This window comes from Schistocerca cancellata, chromosome 4 (assembly GCF_023864275.1).
Source record: "Schistocerca cancellata isolate TAMUIC-IGC-003103 chromosome 4, iqSchCanc2.1, whole genome shotgun sequence".
In the NCBI taxonomy this organism is placed as follows: domain Eukaryota; kingdom Metazoa; phylum Arthropoda; class Insecta; order Orthoptera; family Acrididae; genus Schistocerca; species Schistocerca cancellata.
This window is the reverse complement of record NC_064629.1, coordinates 368,161,259-368,178,867: the sequence shown is the minus strand read 5'-3', so window position 1 is coordinate 368,178,867 and position 17,609 is coordinate 368,161,259. Positions and strand designations below refer to the sequence as shown.

The following is a 17,609-nucleotide window of genomic DNA, read 5'->3' as shown; positions in this document are numbered from 1 at the left end:
ACAAGGCACACATGTAAAACCACACAAAAAACTTATACAGTTCACTGAGTTTCACAGTACTCCACTTATGCCAAACTGAGAGCTGCTTCAGGTTGCCTGTAGCATTTAGGTTTTCAGTAATTGTTCTAGCATACCTGTTTGTCTCTCGTTTTTGCAGCTTCAGCAGTTCATCTGAAAAGTATGTTAACAAACAAACATAGAAGAGTTCTGGTCAACCTAAATTTGAATTCCATGTGATTCTCCAAGAACTAGAAGCTGTGAAGCAGTAATGCCATCATCTGTCCACTGACCATCTGAAAGAAGCAGATTGATAGGTTGAGAAAGAGGTATCTCTGATATATTATCAGCAGCAGCAGTTTTATCTTGAGGTCTCCCTGACACTTCATCATTAGAAATGTCTTCTTCTTCTTCTTCTTCTTCTTCTTCTTCTTCTACAGCATAAATCATACAAATTAGCTTTCAGGTGTACAATACACTTATTGAAAAAATGCAACAAATCAATAGCTTACCATCACTGCTTTCAAAACAAGAAATTTGTTCATCAAGCTCTGAGTCACTATCATTCAACAAAAACTCTCTCACATCATTAAATAAGACCATCTTGAAGACAAATACAAAGTGTGAAACCGACAACATAGACAACAATCAAGACCCTGTACTCTGTGTGTGACCTAGTGAGGTGTTCCACTTGGTAACAAGATGAATCGGAATGCTCCGAAGTAAGTAACATTCCTTTCCCACCAGTACGAGTGACAGGAGCTGCCAACTGTATTTTTTCTGTGGTATTACAAGCATCATAGACTATCCTTATACAGACAACACGCATAAAACAAATGGGATACATTTACACATGTAAGAAATGGGCCATGTGGGTCCTGCGTTGCTCATCTTCTTGGAGTAAATCTGTGGAACATAGGAGCTACGTCACTCGCCTCTAAAATGTTAATCTCCTTTGTCATTAGCCACATTTCTCTAGTCATGAAAAGCAGTGAAATGCAGGGAACATAACAATAGGACCAAAAACAATCTCTACAAAGAAGTCAAAAAGGTTTATCATTAGCACAGAAAGGAACCATATACATGTGTACAATGTGTACACATGTATTCAGCAACCTACCAGAGCACATTAAATGTCATTTAGACATTGTAGTAGAGTTTATGATAGTATTAAAGGACTTTTTATCATGCAAGTCCTCCTATCCCATTGGTACCTTCAAAGGCGGAATTTAAATTCAATGTTTTAGGTTACTGTGTAATTAGAAATAGCACTGCAATACTGTAATGTAAAGTCATTTCATTGTATTGCACTTAGATGAAATGTACATCCTCAACTTCTTACCATATCCCAGAGACCATTCTCACTGGAATCCATGTGATACAACTGTTGTAATATAAAAAAATAATGCGTTTGACAATTATACTTACAAAGCAGGACAATAAGTATGTTGATTTTAATTTGATAATTCACTTGCAAATCTTCCTTTAGGAAGAATATTTAAGCCACCTTTCATGCTAAAGTCTGTCGGTTTGTCTAGTCTGTTTGTTATTCTGTTGAATAGATTTGCCCTTACTGAAGCAAAATGTGAACATTTAACACCAGAATCTCTTTTGTCATATAGCAAGCATCTGCAAAAATTATAAACAACGTTTTGTTGTAAATTCATCAGGCTCCAACCCCACATTCAATTTATAGGGTAACCCAAAAGTCTGTCAACATTTGCAAATGCACTAATTCATAGAATAATCTAGGTAGAGAGGCAGAAATTGACACACATGCCTGAAATGATGTGGGTTTCATTGGAACAAAAAAAGATTGCAAAAACTGGATAACAGATAGTGCTGGACAACAATGCATCAGTGATGCTGCAAGAGAATTGTGTATAACATGAGCTTTAGTTGGAGAGGTAGTCAGAGCACCCTAGCCTGGCTGATAAAACACATGCCGGAAGGCACAACTTTTATGCAGGATGGTGCTCCACCCAATATTGCTACACATGTGAAAGACCTCTTGCACACATCATTTGGTGAGGATTGCGTGCTGAGCCACTACATCCATCATGCTTAGCCACCAAGTTCCCGAGACCTCAATCAGTGTAATTACTAGTTGTGGGGTTACCTGAGATCGCAAGTCTACTGCAGACATACAACTTCATTAGGGATGCTAAAAGGCAATATCCAACTGAAATCTCTCACTATACCTACCGATATGCTGTACAGTGCTATTCACAACATTGTCCCTTGACTTCAGTACTGTTGATGACCGACAGCCAACATGGTGAACATTTGTTATAAAGAACATCATCTTTGCTAAACATGAATAATTACACTAGTTATTGTTTTGTACCACATGAAGCTCTGTCTGTTGGTCATTTTGGGTTTTTTTTTTTCAGTAAAACCTCACATCATTTCAACTATGTGTATCTTCATTTTTACCTCACTGATAAATGGTTCAAATGGCTCTGAGCACTATGGGACTTAACATCTGAGGTCATCAGTCCCCTAGAACTTAGAACTACTTCAACCTAACTAACCTAAGGACATCACACACATCCATGCCCGAAGCAGGATTCAAACCTGCGACCGTAGCGGTCGCTCAGTTCCAGACTGAAGCACCTAGAACTACGGCCAGCTTACCTCACTACCTATATTATTCTGTGAAGTATGGAATTTTGAAATGTTAAAAGACTTTTGGGTCACCCTGTAGCTGCAAGCCCAGAGCAGTATAAGTATGGATTTATTATCTGTCACATTTGTCTTCCATATACTATTTAAGGCTTTCATAAAAAGGATGACTTCTAGTTGTTTTCATTAGTTCCCTTTTGATCTTTCTTGATACTTAAGCTTGATACTTTTCTTTTTTATAGTGTGTTGCCAAAACCTTCTGCTTTAAAGTATAACTAACATATACTTGCATGTCTGGATGATCAGACATTAATGACAATTGGCAGCCATCCAAAATTAATTATAAATAAATTTGCTGACAACAGATATCTTGGTACCAGCTGTGTTAGGTGTGGATATACTATCTATCAATGACAGGTGAAAATATGTGTGGCACCATGGCTTGCATCCAGATTTCCCCCTTAGAGTGAGTGGTAGCCCTAACCACTTCCACTATCCACGCACACCTCCTAGACTGGCCCAAAATTCCACGTCACATTATATACATCTACAATAATATCATTGGTCTCAATCCCCCATAGTCTCATTTTTACTGGTGCTGGAATACAGGGAAAAGCTGTGCTGTGGTGAAGGTAGGGGATATGGTATAGAGATGCAGACATGGTGAAATGTGAAAGTTTGGATCAGTCTGGAAGGCATGCACAGATAGATGACATGGTTGAGGCGACAGCTTGCAATAAGTGGGAAATCCTGGTTTGAGTACCAGTCAGGCACAAATTTTCAAAATTCACTAACACGTAGTATATCTATAACTAACACAGCTGACGCCACGATACTTACAACCAGAGACTTTACTTCAAATTAATAACTAATATTAAATGGTACTTGAACAACATTCTTTTGCTCTGCAAAAGGACTACATGGCTGATAGGAGAAAATCATTCTAGGAAATTTTGTGTGAATAATGTGGAAACATTTATGTATATGAGGCAAGATCATTGCTCACTAAATAGAAGTGTTGAGCTGCAGACATGTAAGTAGGAAACAACTTGCTAAGTACTCAGAAGAAAAAAGCAAAAAGGAGAGCATTTCTACAATAACACTAATCAAACAAGAAAACTGTCTGATGTGCCAAATTCAAACATGTTCTACTTTTTTGTCTCTTGCAATTAACATAATGTAAAAACCAGCATGCCAAATTTTTAACTGCCAATTCATACCAGAAAGGACCAGCACAAGGAGGTTGGTGATAATTCCCACACCCACTCCTTGTGGAGTAAGTAAAAGTACGAAATGGGTAGATGCAGATGATAGCTTTAGATGATATTAGACAGCTAATACCTCAGATAGCATGATGAGCATGAATGAAAATATTCTGCAGTCTTACTGGGCAATTAAAAAGAAAATTATTCACGGCTGAGTTATAAACAGGAGCTAGCACTTTTTGCAAGTTTCTTTTAATTGCTGTAATACATCATTCTCCACAAAAGATAAAGCTTAAAAATATTTTGTATTTTGAATCTCCCTGTACAGGTGATGGAGAACTCAGAAAATGTTTAGCTGCTTACTGCAGAGGGCTACAACAATTACTAACTAAAGCAGTGAACAGAAAATACATGCAAAGATTATCTGAACTGTGAAACAATGGTTGAACTTTTAGGTGAAATTTTAAATAATTAATAAACAAGTGAGAAAACAGTTTAACTTACTTAGTGCAAATCTTTTAACGAAAAAAGAACACAAGAGAAGTATATTCCTGAAGGAACTTCAACTGATATGCTAAATCTAACAATCAATTATATCCAAAAGAAAAGTTAGAAACTAATGATGTCCTATCAGTTGAAAAAAAAAGACTGCATATTGGTTAAACAAAGGTGACAAATGTTCACATGTCAGTAGTTGTCAAAACGATTTCATTTTGGACCATGTAAATGCAAACAGTGTTCCGAGAAAAACAAAGTTGCAACGTTAAATTTGAGATACATGACATTTTTTTCTACAGACAGACAAAAATCATTTAGTGTTACTGATGTTATCCTGTATGACTGGGCTCTAGATGCAGCGAACAATAAAAGTCCAAGAGATATTCCACTTTCTCCAGGTCTGATAACACACTTTAAGATATCACGCAAGTCTGTGTCTAGGAAAATAAAATATTTACAGAGAAAAGTATTCGAAAAAGAAATTATTGAAACTAAAGTGATCACTGGTTTTCCTGAATCTTATATAGACAATGCACATCAGACTAATTTTAAAAAATAAATGTGCACCAGACCAATGTCCTGCAAGGGCGATAAGGTACAGAATGAATAATTCAATATACATACATACATCCCCCTGCATATAAAGGCTGTCAGGTATATTGGATTAGGCAGGATTATTCCGAATTTCCAGTTGCCAGTCCAACTCTTGATTAAACCTTGTCAGGAAAGGAAAAAATCACAATCACACAAAAATGGACAATAAACCATATATTATGGTCTCCACTTTAAATTGTTCAGCATAGGTTTAAAACTGAGATGCAATCTTGTAAAAGTTACTGGAACTTAAAATTATGCTTTTAGTTTTAGTCAGAGAGCTACATTTGCAAAATTGACTCAACAGCCAACATTTTTGAGTAGCAAGTCAGAAAATGATCATAATAGTGCTTAGTGATTCTCTGCAAAAACAACTAAGTAGTGTTGTGTAGTTTCCTATGTGAACCATTTTTACAAATACGGATTCAACATTAGACAGCAAAATAAAAGAAGTGTCAGTGCTGAAAAGAAACAAAAATTGAAAACTAAGTTCCCTAGTGCAGGGTGAAAAGTTTTCTCATTATTTTGTAAAGGTAAAGATTATCATAATGTTCACCGTACTGTGTGCTCCTCATATTTCTGTGTTTCTCATTGAGGCGAAAATGACGTAAAAAACATGCAAACACTGCAACACACAGAACTTCTATTCAACAGTCAGCCTTGAAAATGCAAATGAAGGTAAGTTCTCTTTTTACCTCCCATGGTAACCAGAAACCCAGAAAAAGAAAAAAGTAATAGCTGCAGAAGCATCCTTTGTGTTGCACTCAATTCAACATAGCCATGGTTATGTTTCTGGGGCTGCTGCGACAGTTTTCTCCCACATTTGTTTCTAAATTGAAAAATATCTGAAAAAATATAAAAGTGGAAACAGGAGGCAATGAAAATGCTTTTGACAATACTGGATCCATATTCAATAGAGCAAACAATTAAGCAGTTGGACAATTCTGTTTATTATTCTGTTTCTTTGGATGCATCCAACAAATAACACAGTAAAACCTTTGCACTTGTGGTATGTTACTTTTCTTGTGAAGAACACACCTGTATGTCTGACTCAGTTGCAGCTGAAATAAAAAGTGAGCTTACCAAAGCATCTTCACCACTGAAGAATGTCAGCAATTTTTTTGCTGATAATGCAACCGCTAATTTTGGAAAGAATAAAAGTATATAAGTCAAGCTATGGAAAGTAAATCCAAACTCAACTGCAGAGGTATGTAACTGTCCTCTCTTGAATAACATCAAAAACCAAGCAGCAATTACTTATTAGGTACTTATTAGGATAGATAATGGATTCCACTAATCTACTAAAGGACTTGGTGAACTAAAGGACTTTTTTTGCTTGGATAGACATTGAATGGTAGGAGATTTTAAACGACATAGCATAGCTGGCTCTCTCGCTCTGGCCCTACAGTGAATAATGATAAACTTTAAATCAATCAAATCTTACTTCCTTTCGGAAGAGTACACACTAAAGATACTCAGAGATTTTCTTGAAGATGAATTATTTTTGCCATGCAGGGTGACGTCATCGACAGCTGCTGATATTTCAACAGGCACACACTCTGTCATTTTCGAGGCAAAACTGCAGCAAGTAAGTGCTGTGCAAAGGAATTTAAAATCCCAGTTCTCAGTGCATCTGGGGAGACAGGCTCTGTCTCTCTCTCTCTCTCTCTCTCTCTCTCTCTCTCTCTCTCTCTCTCTCTCTCTCCCCGTGTGTGTGTGTGTGTGTGTGTGTGTGTGTGTGAAAACTAGCATCATCACAAACCAGAGATGACTCACGTCCAATAACAAACAGATGTGGTAACATAAACTCTGTCCCCCTGTTTTTTGACAAGGGAGTGAGGAGGATTTCATGCAGAATTTAAACAAGACCACCATCTCTAATTACAAAGTTATTTGCCAATTTAATTTCAACAGCTTCCTTAATAGCAATATCCCAGTAGTTGGATGTGCATGCCAGAATCCCCATTTTGTTATATTCCATGGGATAGCCAGTGCCAAGATAAGGTTCTGCAATGACAGATTTCCTCAGCAGTTGTAAGCGGGTGTGATGCTTATGCTCAGTACATCAGTCCTGCTCAGATATGAGGCATGTCAAACATTATTTGTCACATTTTGGGGAAATGTGTGAAGTATGTTTTTCAACCACCATCTAAGATCAGCGTCCCTTTTGATTCCAAAAGGATGATTTCAGTTGGCATAAGGCAGGTGTCTGCCACATTCCTTGCAGTTGTGGCATGTCATACATTAGTCACATTATCAGGACTGTGGAGGACCGGTGCATAAGCAGCACACATGTGTACAACAGCCGAGGAAATCTGACATTGCAGAACCTTGTCTTGGCACATCTTGTCTTGGCACTGGCCATCCCATGGCATATAATAACATGGAGATTCTTGCTTGCATGTCCAACTATTGGGATATTGTTATTAAGGAAACTGTTGAAATTAAATTGGCAAATAACCTTATAAATAGTGATGGTAGTTTTGTTTGAATTCTGCATGAAATCCTCCTCTCTCCCTTGTCAAAAAACAGAGAGACAGAGTTTATGCTACCTCATCTGTTCATAATTAATTTTACTATCGATAACTTCTGACGTCAGTCATCTTCTTGTATGTCCATCCTTGTGGGTGGAGGTCTGGAGGACTACGGCCATTCACTATTGTAAGAAAATGAAACACATACAGCTGTCCTTAAGGTGCCATTTATTGTGTAGCTACCAGTTTCGGCACTTCAATGTGCCATCTTCAGGCCTTAGTCGATGCTGAAGGGGTTATCATGAACCATATATACGATGCATCAGTGGCCAATGTAACTGGTTTATGCAGACTACCTACAACTGTAATGTCACCTCTACAACCATCAATTGTATAAACCCTTCAGCATCAATTAAGGCCTGAAGATGGTGCATTGAAATGCCAAAACTGGCAGCTACACAATAAATGACATCCTAAAGATGGCTGCAAGTGTTTCAGTTTCTTACAATCTGACATCTTTGGTTTATGATGGCACTAGTGTTTACAGTGAGTGTGAGTGTTATCTTTCCAGAGTTTCTCTGATAACAGAGGTTTTAAATTCCCTTACATAGCACTTACTTGCTGAAGTTTTGCCTTGAAAATGGTAGGTTGTGCTCCTGTTGAAATATCATCAGTTGTCGATGATGTCACAAGGCTGCATTTTCATAAGTTATTTGAACATTGTATACACCAGGAGACACTCAGGCCTCGCATTATTTTTGGCATATCAGGGCTTTACAATGAACATTGATGGTTATTTTGCATCATTAAATGCGAAGTTTCAATCTGATGATGCACTTATGACAGACAAATCTGACTATGATCCACTTTGTAACTTCTCTGAAACAAAGAAAGGAAGATCATTTTGGCTCTGTCACGCCCTCAGTCATCTTGAAGTCTGCAAATGATGATCATGTCAAAACATTCAAAAGAGAAGTGGCTGATTACTTGCAGCATAGTACACACTGTCTTGTCAAATGATTTAACTTTGAAGAGAGTGTTTACAAAGGTTTCAAACCATTTTCATTAACAGGGACACAGTGTTCACTTTCAGAAGTCATAGAAGTGATTTCTCGATCTGAACCTCATATAGATGAGGATTTGATGTTCTAATGATATGTGCAATTAAACACCTTTCTCAAGGAAGAAGGGGAGAACTTTTTTGAGCTGAAGTCTGAGAAGTGGATGAAATTCTTTCATCATTATGAAAACTGTGAAAACCTGTTCGAAGCTGTCTGTTTTGTATTTTCTGTACTTCATTTCATGCCGCTCCAGAAAGAATTTTCAGCCTCTTGATGAAGACTTGGCGAGCTAAGAGAAACTGTTTGTCAATGGCTACATTAATAGCTGAATTAATGGTGAAGATGACTTACTCATTTGTTTACCTACAGTTAGGCATTTTCTTGATGGGGAAGAAGGGAAAATCCTACTAAGGAAGTTGAAAAGCAAGCAGAATTATCAATAAGGGAAAGTGCAGTGCATTCTTACACTGTATTCTGATTTGTATGCCTATGTGTGTTTTATCTAGACCTCATAAAAAAAATCCTGATTACATTCAAAAAAACTTCGGAACCCTGCTGCAAACATTCATGCTCTATGATAAGTCTGGTGGTATATTTTTAACTATTTGATACGGTTTGCTTTAAGAATCAGCCATAAAAATTGGACCATGTGTTCACAAGTATATGTTCTGTGCAGAAATATGTTGTGGTAGATTCATCAAAAGCTGTAAAAATGGGAAAGGAAAATGTTAAATTTTAATACTTGACAATTTTCTTCCAGTTTGGGCAAAGCACTCTGCCTTCTAGAATTCTTGGCCATGTCATAAAAATCTTGTAACACTTACAGCCACAGTTTAAATTCACAGGGACAAAAATATACAGTCACTTCAAATTGCATTTAGTACAACAAATGTACTTCAGCTGTGGCATTTTGCAGATCATTGGCAGAGAAAATTGTTACTGACAAATCACAAAAATGTGATTCTTTTTTACATTGCAGTCACTAGTAAACTTTCAAGTTTTCTATTGTAAGTTTAAAAATTCTAATTTTTATGTGGAACATTTGTCAAAATATATGGATATTAGGACAGCGTATTTCTAACTCTGGCCTAGTTGAGGTCAGTCCACAATATATAAGACTGTCACATGTTGACCTAATTGCATGATAATGATGCAGAAAATGTACATGTTTGGAATAGTGTATCAAAATATTTTACAATTTTTCTTTCAATAGGTTCAAGGCATGAATGCTGAGATGTTACACCTCTAGTACTTATTGTGTGCATTTTCTACATATTTAGAAAGAATACTATGCATAAAATAATAAGTGATCTACTACTCTGCCTTGCAAACCGTTGAAACAAATGACAAGCAAGTTTATCATCTACAAGTCACATTCATACTTTATGATTTATTCATATTTATTTTGAATTATCATCTTCTAGTTATTTGTGTTTCAATTAGTGTAGCCTTTTTTAACTTTATTACAATGAAAAGATTTTAGGTTATGTTAGAATTCAAAAAGATCCTAATGAGGTAGGTATTGTTGGTATTCCTCAACATTATTGTGATGCAATTATATCTGCTGTGGCATTTTGCAGATTCCAGTTATGTCAAATTATTTGCATTATTATTTTTCTCCTGTTTTGCTTTAATAACTTCTTTAGCTATCTGGGTAATTTTTCCTTATTTAACTTACATATGTTTTTTTTCTACAGATAGTTATTTTTTATGTCATGCTCGATTAAGCGTGTATGTTGTAAGAACTGAAAATTTTTCAGTGCAAATCAGGATATTATTTAACAGAAATAATTTTATTCAATTTTTTGTCTGAGTATATTTTGCATAACTGATATTGCACATTATAGTTTAATTGTAGTGGAGGTGGGTTATGAAATATTAGGTTAAATTCATAAAAGTGAATTTGGTTTATTGTTCCTCTTGTTTCACAGTTTATCAAAATTTTAGTATTTATTTACTTTCTCAACTTAGGTAGATTTACAATAAATTTATAGTTAATGTATCACAATTATTGTTGAGTTAATTGTTTCCTAAGGTACCTAGTTTCTTAAGGAAAAAATATTTTTAAACTTAATTGGCTTTATCCAGGTGTTAGACTTAAATTTTTGTAATAATATTGAAATTAGTATATTTTGTTTGTAGTATTTGTCATTGTTAATTTGTTAAAGGAAATGGAAAATTTGATTTCTGCATGTTTATCAGAAACATATGATCTTGAGAATATTTTGATGTTTGGCCTGCTCACTGAGAAAATTTTAAAGAGCTATAGTGTTTTCAATGTGCAAAGGCAGCATAATCAGTAATCTCTTAATTAGTGGTTGAAATAAAAGGCTTGACGAGAAATGACCCTGATTAATTTTGGAATTTAACTGTTAACTCAAAAGTTTAATTTTTTCTTTAGGGCAAGAAGATCCTATTGAGCTTGACATTTTACTTTTTATCAAGTTTTCAGTTGGTCTCTCTATATTTGATGATAATGTTTTGTTTGGGTGACATGAAGGATAATTTATCATGACCCATAATTTATCATCACAATATTTAGTTACCTTAGGGATAACAGTGTAATTGTTTTCGAGAGCTCATATCAGCAAAGCAGACTGCAAACTCAGTGTTGGATTGAAAACAACTTTCAGTGCAGGAATGTCTGTTTGACCTTTAAAGTCTTACATGATCTGAGTCCAGAGCAGCAGGAGCAAGGCATAAATGTTGACATGTTATGTATACAATAATTACCAATCTAGTGCTTTGCCTTGCAAAACACTGTAACACAATGACAAAAAAAGTGTAGCTTCACTGCTTCACTGATGAGAGAATTCAAGGTATGAACACACAGCTATAAGTAAATACCTGGGCAACACAAAGTTTCCCTGCTACTAAATGAACTAAATTAATAAATAAAAAATTTAACAAGGTTTTAACATGAGGTCAGACTTTTCCGTTAGTTCACTCTGAAGAAGAGTATATTAAAATACATCATGATAGCACAAATTACCACAGAAAAATGAATGCAAACATAAAATCACAAGCAACAGGAGAGGATAAGTGGAGGTGAAAAGATTGAACAGAAATATCTTGACCTCTGGTAATAAAATCATTGTTGGATGCCACACATGAACAAACACAAACTGACAAGTAATTAAGTACATACAACTATGATTGATAAATGAAACACCAACATTATTGATGGAAAATATTTAATGAAAACTACTGATTATCAGACAACTCATAACAATATGCAGGAAAATTCTTTTATAATGAAGTTTAGTAAATATCATGACACTAAAGATTTTCTTAAAAAAAATAATGCAAAGAATATATGTATGAAACAAAATCATTATACAGGGTGGTCAAAAAGAGTCTGAAAAACTTGTAAATGTTGCAGCGTAGGTTGTGCTGGGAAATAATAGTTAAGAAAAACTGTGCCATTTCTGAGTTAAATAGCACTGAAGTTAGCCAATCAGGCCATTGCAAATGCAATGCAGCCCGCCACAGATGGTGTCACCAAATGTTTTCTTTGTTTGGTTTCCTAAAAGTGAACAAGAGAGTGAAACAAAAATTGGACATGGAACGGTAGTCTCATAAGCAATCACCCGCACTACGAGGACAACTGATACAATTGTAACTGGAGAGCCACTTGAATTTATGCATGCAACAGCCTGATTCCCAAACTTCAATGCTAATTGACTCAGACACAGTGCAAGGTATAGAACTTTTACTTTAACAATTACTTCTCAGAACAACCTACCTTGTAACAACCTTACCAGCTTTTCGTACTGATTCTGACCACCCTGTGTGAGCATGAATGAAAACATACAAAAACAAAAGTGAATTTGGTAATCAATTAAATCCAGAAAGTCCTACAACAAACTATTTCAATTAATTAATCTTATTTGGATCAAACGTCTAATCGACCATGTAACACACTGGTTTTCTCCATCCTACACCATTTACAAGTACAACGATTAATCATCTGTGAGATCGTTCATAACAAGCACCAAATCTTATACTTCCATGGACAATTCAGAACAGAAAATACTAATTAATAATTTACAGCCTTTACATCTGAAGATAGTTACCCATATATCTGTCAAAATCACACCACCAAGAAGGGCAAATGCAACTGAAATGAATTTAATGTCACATATTACGTGCATGCCAATACAAACGATTAGATTTACATAAAGAGCTGTACACGATGTGGCTTTGTGGACTCAGTATGAGCTAAAGCACTCATCCTGGCTACTGACAGCATCCAAATGCTGTGGCATGAAGGCAAAGTGTGGCTGGTTACATTTCTTGGGAATCTTCCCACATGCTGTTTGTATGCTGGTCAACAAAGGATCAGCACTGGTCACTGCAGAAAAGAAAAAGAAGGAGAGCAAGAAAGAGAACAAGAAGTCAGAGGAGGAGCAACAGAAGGTAGTACATTCTGCAATTCAACAATCTGTGGGCAATCAGAAAAGAAAAAGAAGGAGAGCAAGAAAGAGAACAAGAAGGCAGAGGAGGAGCAACAGAAGGTAGTACATTCTGCAATTCAACAATCTGTGGGCAATGTTCATCCACTCAGCACGGGTGACACTGTTGGTGTACTCGGCGCACGTGACACTGTCGGTGTGCTTGGCGCTGGCAACAGTGTTGACACACGTAGCACGGACAACAGACTTGACGCACCTGGCACGGGCGACAGTGTTGGTGCACTTGGCCCGAGTGACAGTGCTGTCACGCTCGGCACGAGTGACAGTGGAGGTGCTCTCTGCGTGGGCAACTGTGCTGGCGGGCTCAGTGCGGATGACAGTGTTGGTGCACTTAGTGCGAGTGACAGCATTGATATGCTCACTGCGGGCGACTGCGTTGACCCACTCTGCACAGGCGACAGCACTGTCACGCTCAGCATGGGCGACAGCATCGGTATGAGTGACAGTATTGGCACAGGTGACACCATTGTGAGACTTGGCGTGCTCAGTGCAGGCAACAGTGGTAGCGGACAATGCAGGTGACATCATTGGCGCACACGGCAGGGGAGACAGTCCTGGTGCGGGTGACAGTGCTGGCGCACTCAGCGCGGGTGACAGTGATGGCATGCTCGGTGAATGTGACAGCATTGACACACTCATCACGGGCGACAGTCTTGGCATGCTCACTGCAGGTGACAGTGTCGGTGCGCTCAGCATGGGTGACAGTGTAGGTGCACTTAAAGTGGATGACTGAGATGGTGCACTCACTGAGGGCGACAGTGGCAGGGCCCTCAGCGTGGGCGACAATGACGGTGCGCTCAGCACAAGCGGAAGTGATGGTGCAGGTGACAGCCTCGACACTGAAGACAGCGAGGGCACTGGAGACAGCGATGGCTCCGAGGACAGCGATAGCTCTGGAGAGAGCGACGGCACTGGAGACAGTGACAACTCTGGAGACAGCGACGGCTCTGGAGACAGTGACGGCACTGGAGACAGCGACGGCTCCGGAGACAGCGACGGCTCCGGAGACAGCGATGGCACCGGAGACAGCGATGGCTCTGGAGACAGTGATGGCACTGGAGACAGCTTTGTCACACTTGGCAAGGGTGATAACATTGGTGAGGATGACAGCAACAGTGTGCTCGACACGGGTGATTGCGTTGGCGTGCTCGGTGCGGGCGACTCTGTTGGCGTGCTCGGTATGGACAACTCTATTGGCATGCTCGGTGCGAGCAACTCCGTCGGCATGCTCAGTGCTGGCGACTCTGTTGGCATGCTAGGCGCGGGCGACTCTGTTGGCGTGCTTGGTGTGGACAACTCTTTTGGCATATTCAGTGGGGGCAGCTCAGTAGGCATGCTTGGAGCGGGCGACTGTGCTGGCGAGTGCGGTGCAAGCGACTGCGGTGGAGCACTTGGCACGGGTGACTCCATTGGCATGCTCAGTGGGGGCAACTCAGTAGGCATGCTTGGAGCGGGCGACTGTGCTGGCGAGTGCGGTGCAAGCGACTGTGGTGGAGCACTTGGCACGGGTGACTCTATTGGCATGCTCAGTGGGGGAAACTCACTAGGCATGCTTGGAGCGGGCGACTGTGCTGGCGAGTGCGGTGCAAGCGACTGCGGTGGAGCACTTGGCACGGGTGACTCCATTGGCATGCTCAGTGGGGGCAACTCAGTAGGCATGCTTGGAGCGGGCGACTGTGCTGGCGAGTGCGGTGCAAGCGACTGTGGTGGAGCACTTGGCACGGGTGACTCTATTGGCATGCTCAGTGGGGGAAACTCACTAGGCATGCTTGGAGCGGGCGACTGTGCTGGCGAGTGCGGTGCAAGTGACTGCGGTGGAGCACTTGGCACGGGTGACTCCATTGGCATGCTAAGTGGGGGCAACTCAGTAGGCATGCTTGGAGCGGGTGACTGTGCTGGCGAGTGCGGTGCAAGTGACTGCGGTGGAGCACTTGGCACGGGTGACTCCATTGGCATGCTCAGTGGGGGCAACTCAGTAGGGATGCTTGGAGCAGGCGACTGTGCTGGCGAGTGCGGTGCAAGCGACTGCGGTGGAGCACTTGGCACGGGTGACTCCATTGGCATGCTCGGTGGGGGCAACTCAGTAGGCATGCTTGGAGCGGACGACTGTGCTGGCAAGTGCAGTGCAAGTGACTGCGGTGGAGCACTTGGCACGGGTGACTGCATTGGCATGCTCAGTGGGGGCAACTCAGTAGGCATGCTTGGAGCGGGCGACTGTGCTGGCGAGTGCGGTGCAAGTGACTGCGGTGGAGCACTTGGCACGGGTGACTCTATTGGCAAGCTCGGTGGGGGCAACTCAGTAGGCATGCTTGGAGCGGACGACTGTGCTGGCGAGTGCAGTGCAAGTGTCTGCGGTGGAGCACTTGGCACGGGTGACTGCATTGGCATGCTCAGTGGGGGCAACTCAGTAGGCATGCTTGGAGCGGGTGACTGTGTTGGCGAGTGCGGTGCAAGCGACTGCGGTGGAGCACTTGGCACGGGTGACTGCATTGGCGTGGGTGACTGCATTGGCACACTCGGCACAGGTGATATTTTTAGCACACAGTTTTGGTGCACTGGGCCCAGTAGACAAGTTTTAGCATGCAGCACAGGTGACAGTGTTGGTATGCACTGCACGGGCGACAGTACTCGTGTTGCTGCACTCAATGTGGGTGGGCGACAGTGCTGGCACTCTCACCAGGGGCGGGCGACACTGCTGGCACACTCGGCGAGGGCAGGCGACGACACTGCTGGCACACTCGGCGACGGCAGGCGACGACACTGCTGGCACACTCGGCGAGGGCAGGCGACGACACTGCTGGCACACTCGGCGAGGGCAGGCGACGACACTGCTGGCACACTCGGCGAGGGCAGGCGAAGACACTGCTGGCACACTCGGCGAGGGCAGGCGACGACACTGCTGGCACACTCGGCGAGGGCAGGCGAAGACACTGCTGGCACACTCGGCGAGGGCAGGCGACGACACTGCTGGCACACTCGGCGAGGGCTGGCGACGACACTGCTGGCACACTCGGCGAGGGCAGGCGAAGACACTGCTGGCACACTCGGCGAGGGCAGGCGAAGACACTGCTGGCACACTCGGCGAGGGCAGGCGAAGACACTGCTGGCACACTCGGCGAGGGCAGGCGAAGACACTGCTGGCACACTCGGCGAGGGCAGGCAAAGACACTGCTGGCACACTCGGCGAGGGCAGGCGAAGACACTGCTGGCACACTCGGCGAGGGCAGGCGATGACACTGCTGGCACACTCGGCGAGGGCAGGCGAAGACACTGCTGGCACACTCGGCGAGGGCAGGCGAAGACACTGCTGGCACACTCGGCGAGGGCAGGCGAAGACACTGCTGGCACACTCGGCGAGGGCAGGCGACGACACTGCTGGCACACTCGGCGAGGGCAGGCGACGACACTGCTGGCACACTCGGCGAGGGCAGGCGAAGACACTGCTGGCACACTCGGCGAGGGCAGGCGACGACACTGCTGGCACACTCGGCGAGGGCAGGCGAAGACACTGCTGGCACACTCGGCGAGGGCAGGCGAAGACACTGCTGGCACACTCGGCGAGGGCAGGCGACGACACTGCTGGCACACTCGGCGAGGGCAGGCGAAGACACTGCTGGCACACTCGGCGAGGGCAGGCGACGACACTGCTGGCACACTCGGCGAGGGCAGGCGAAGACACTGCTGGCACACTCGGCGAGGGCAGGCGACGACACTGCTGGCACACTCGGCGAGGGCAGGCGACGACACTGCTGGCACACTCGGCGAGGGCAGGCGAAGACACTGCTGGCACACTCGGCGAGGGCAGGCGAAGACACTGCTGGCACACTCGGCGAGGGCAGGCGAAGACACTGCTGGCACACTCGGCGAGGGCAGGAGACGACACTGCTGGCACACTCGGCGAGGGCAGGCGAAGACACTGCTGGCACACTCGGCGAGGGCAGGCGACGACACTGCTGGCACACTCGGCGAGGGCAGGCGACGACACTGCTGGCACACTCGGCGAGGGCAGGCGACGACACTGCTGGCACACTCGGCGAGGGCAGGCGACGACACTGCTGGCAAACACAGCATTCTTTGCTCTAATTTCTGACTTTGGTGAGGAAAAGTTGGAAAATGGATTACATTAGGTTTCTATCAACAAATTCCTGTAGACAAATGTTTTAAAAACTAAGCCTACTAGTAACAGCTTGTATATTGTGAATAATCAAGTATCATTTGAAAATGGTATCAGCATTTTAAATATAACATCAACAACAGAAATAGCCTGCATTATGAACAACTTTACCTTAAGCCCATCTTACTGGGAGTTAAGATTTGCCATAAGTCTGCTAGATGGTATACTTGGCTGCCAGTTAACAGAAAAGGGTGACAGTTACCTCCGATGCAAAACCTCTCACACAGTGTAAGGTCAGCTGCAAATTGTATCGTGACTTGCTGCCAGTTGTACAGAACAAACATGTCCACTTCAAGTGCACTTATTCAGTGCAAACTAGAGTTATTAGTTGTTTTGGTGCTAAGCCCATGCCAATGAGCAAAGAAAGAAAGAATGGGCAGAATCTTGGATTACGAGGAGAAATATAGGAGGAGGTGGGCTCTCTATGCTCATAGAGAATTGGGGTTAATTTGCATAAACCTTATTTCAGTTTGTAAAGTATCATGATTTTATTACAATTTGACATT

At 42.1% G+C, this 17,609-nt stretch overlaps 2 protein-coding genes across 2 annotated transcripts; both read right to left on the bottom strand.

Annotated features, from left to right (window-relative positions):
• Positions 1-216: 216 nt before the first annotated feature.
• Positions 217-15,419, bottom strand: LOC126184202 (cell surface glycoprotein 1-like). Its single transcript, XM_049926570.1, has 3 exons — positions 13,126-15,419; positions 1,469-1,626; positions 217-431 (listed from the first exon to the last, which is right to left on the bottom strand). The coding sequence occupies exons 1-3, from the start codon at positions 15,417-15,419 to the stop codon at positions 217-219; spliced, it is 2,667 nt and encodes an 888-aa protein (XP_049782527.1).
• A 183-nt stretch (positions 15,420-15,602) lies between these two features.
• On the bottom strand, positions 15,603-17,000 carry LOC126184201 (keratin-associated protein 16-1-like). Its single transcript, XM_049926569.1, has one exon. It carries the CDS (start codon positions 16,998-17,000, stop codon positions 15,603-15,605), a length of 1,398 nt encoding a protein of 465 aa, XP_049782526.1.
• Between the last annotated feature and the right edge of the window lie 609 nt (positions 17,001-17,609).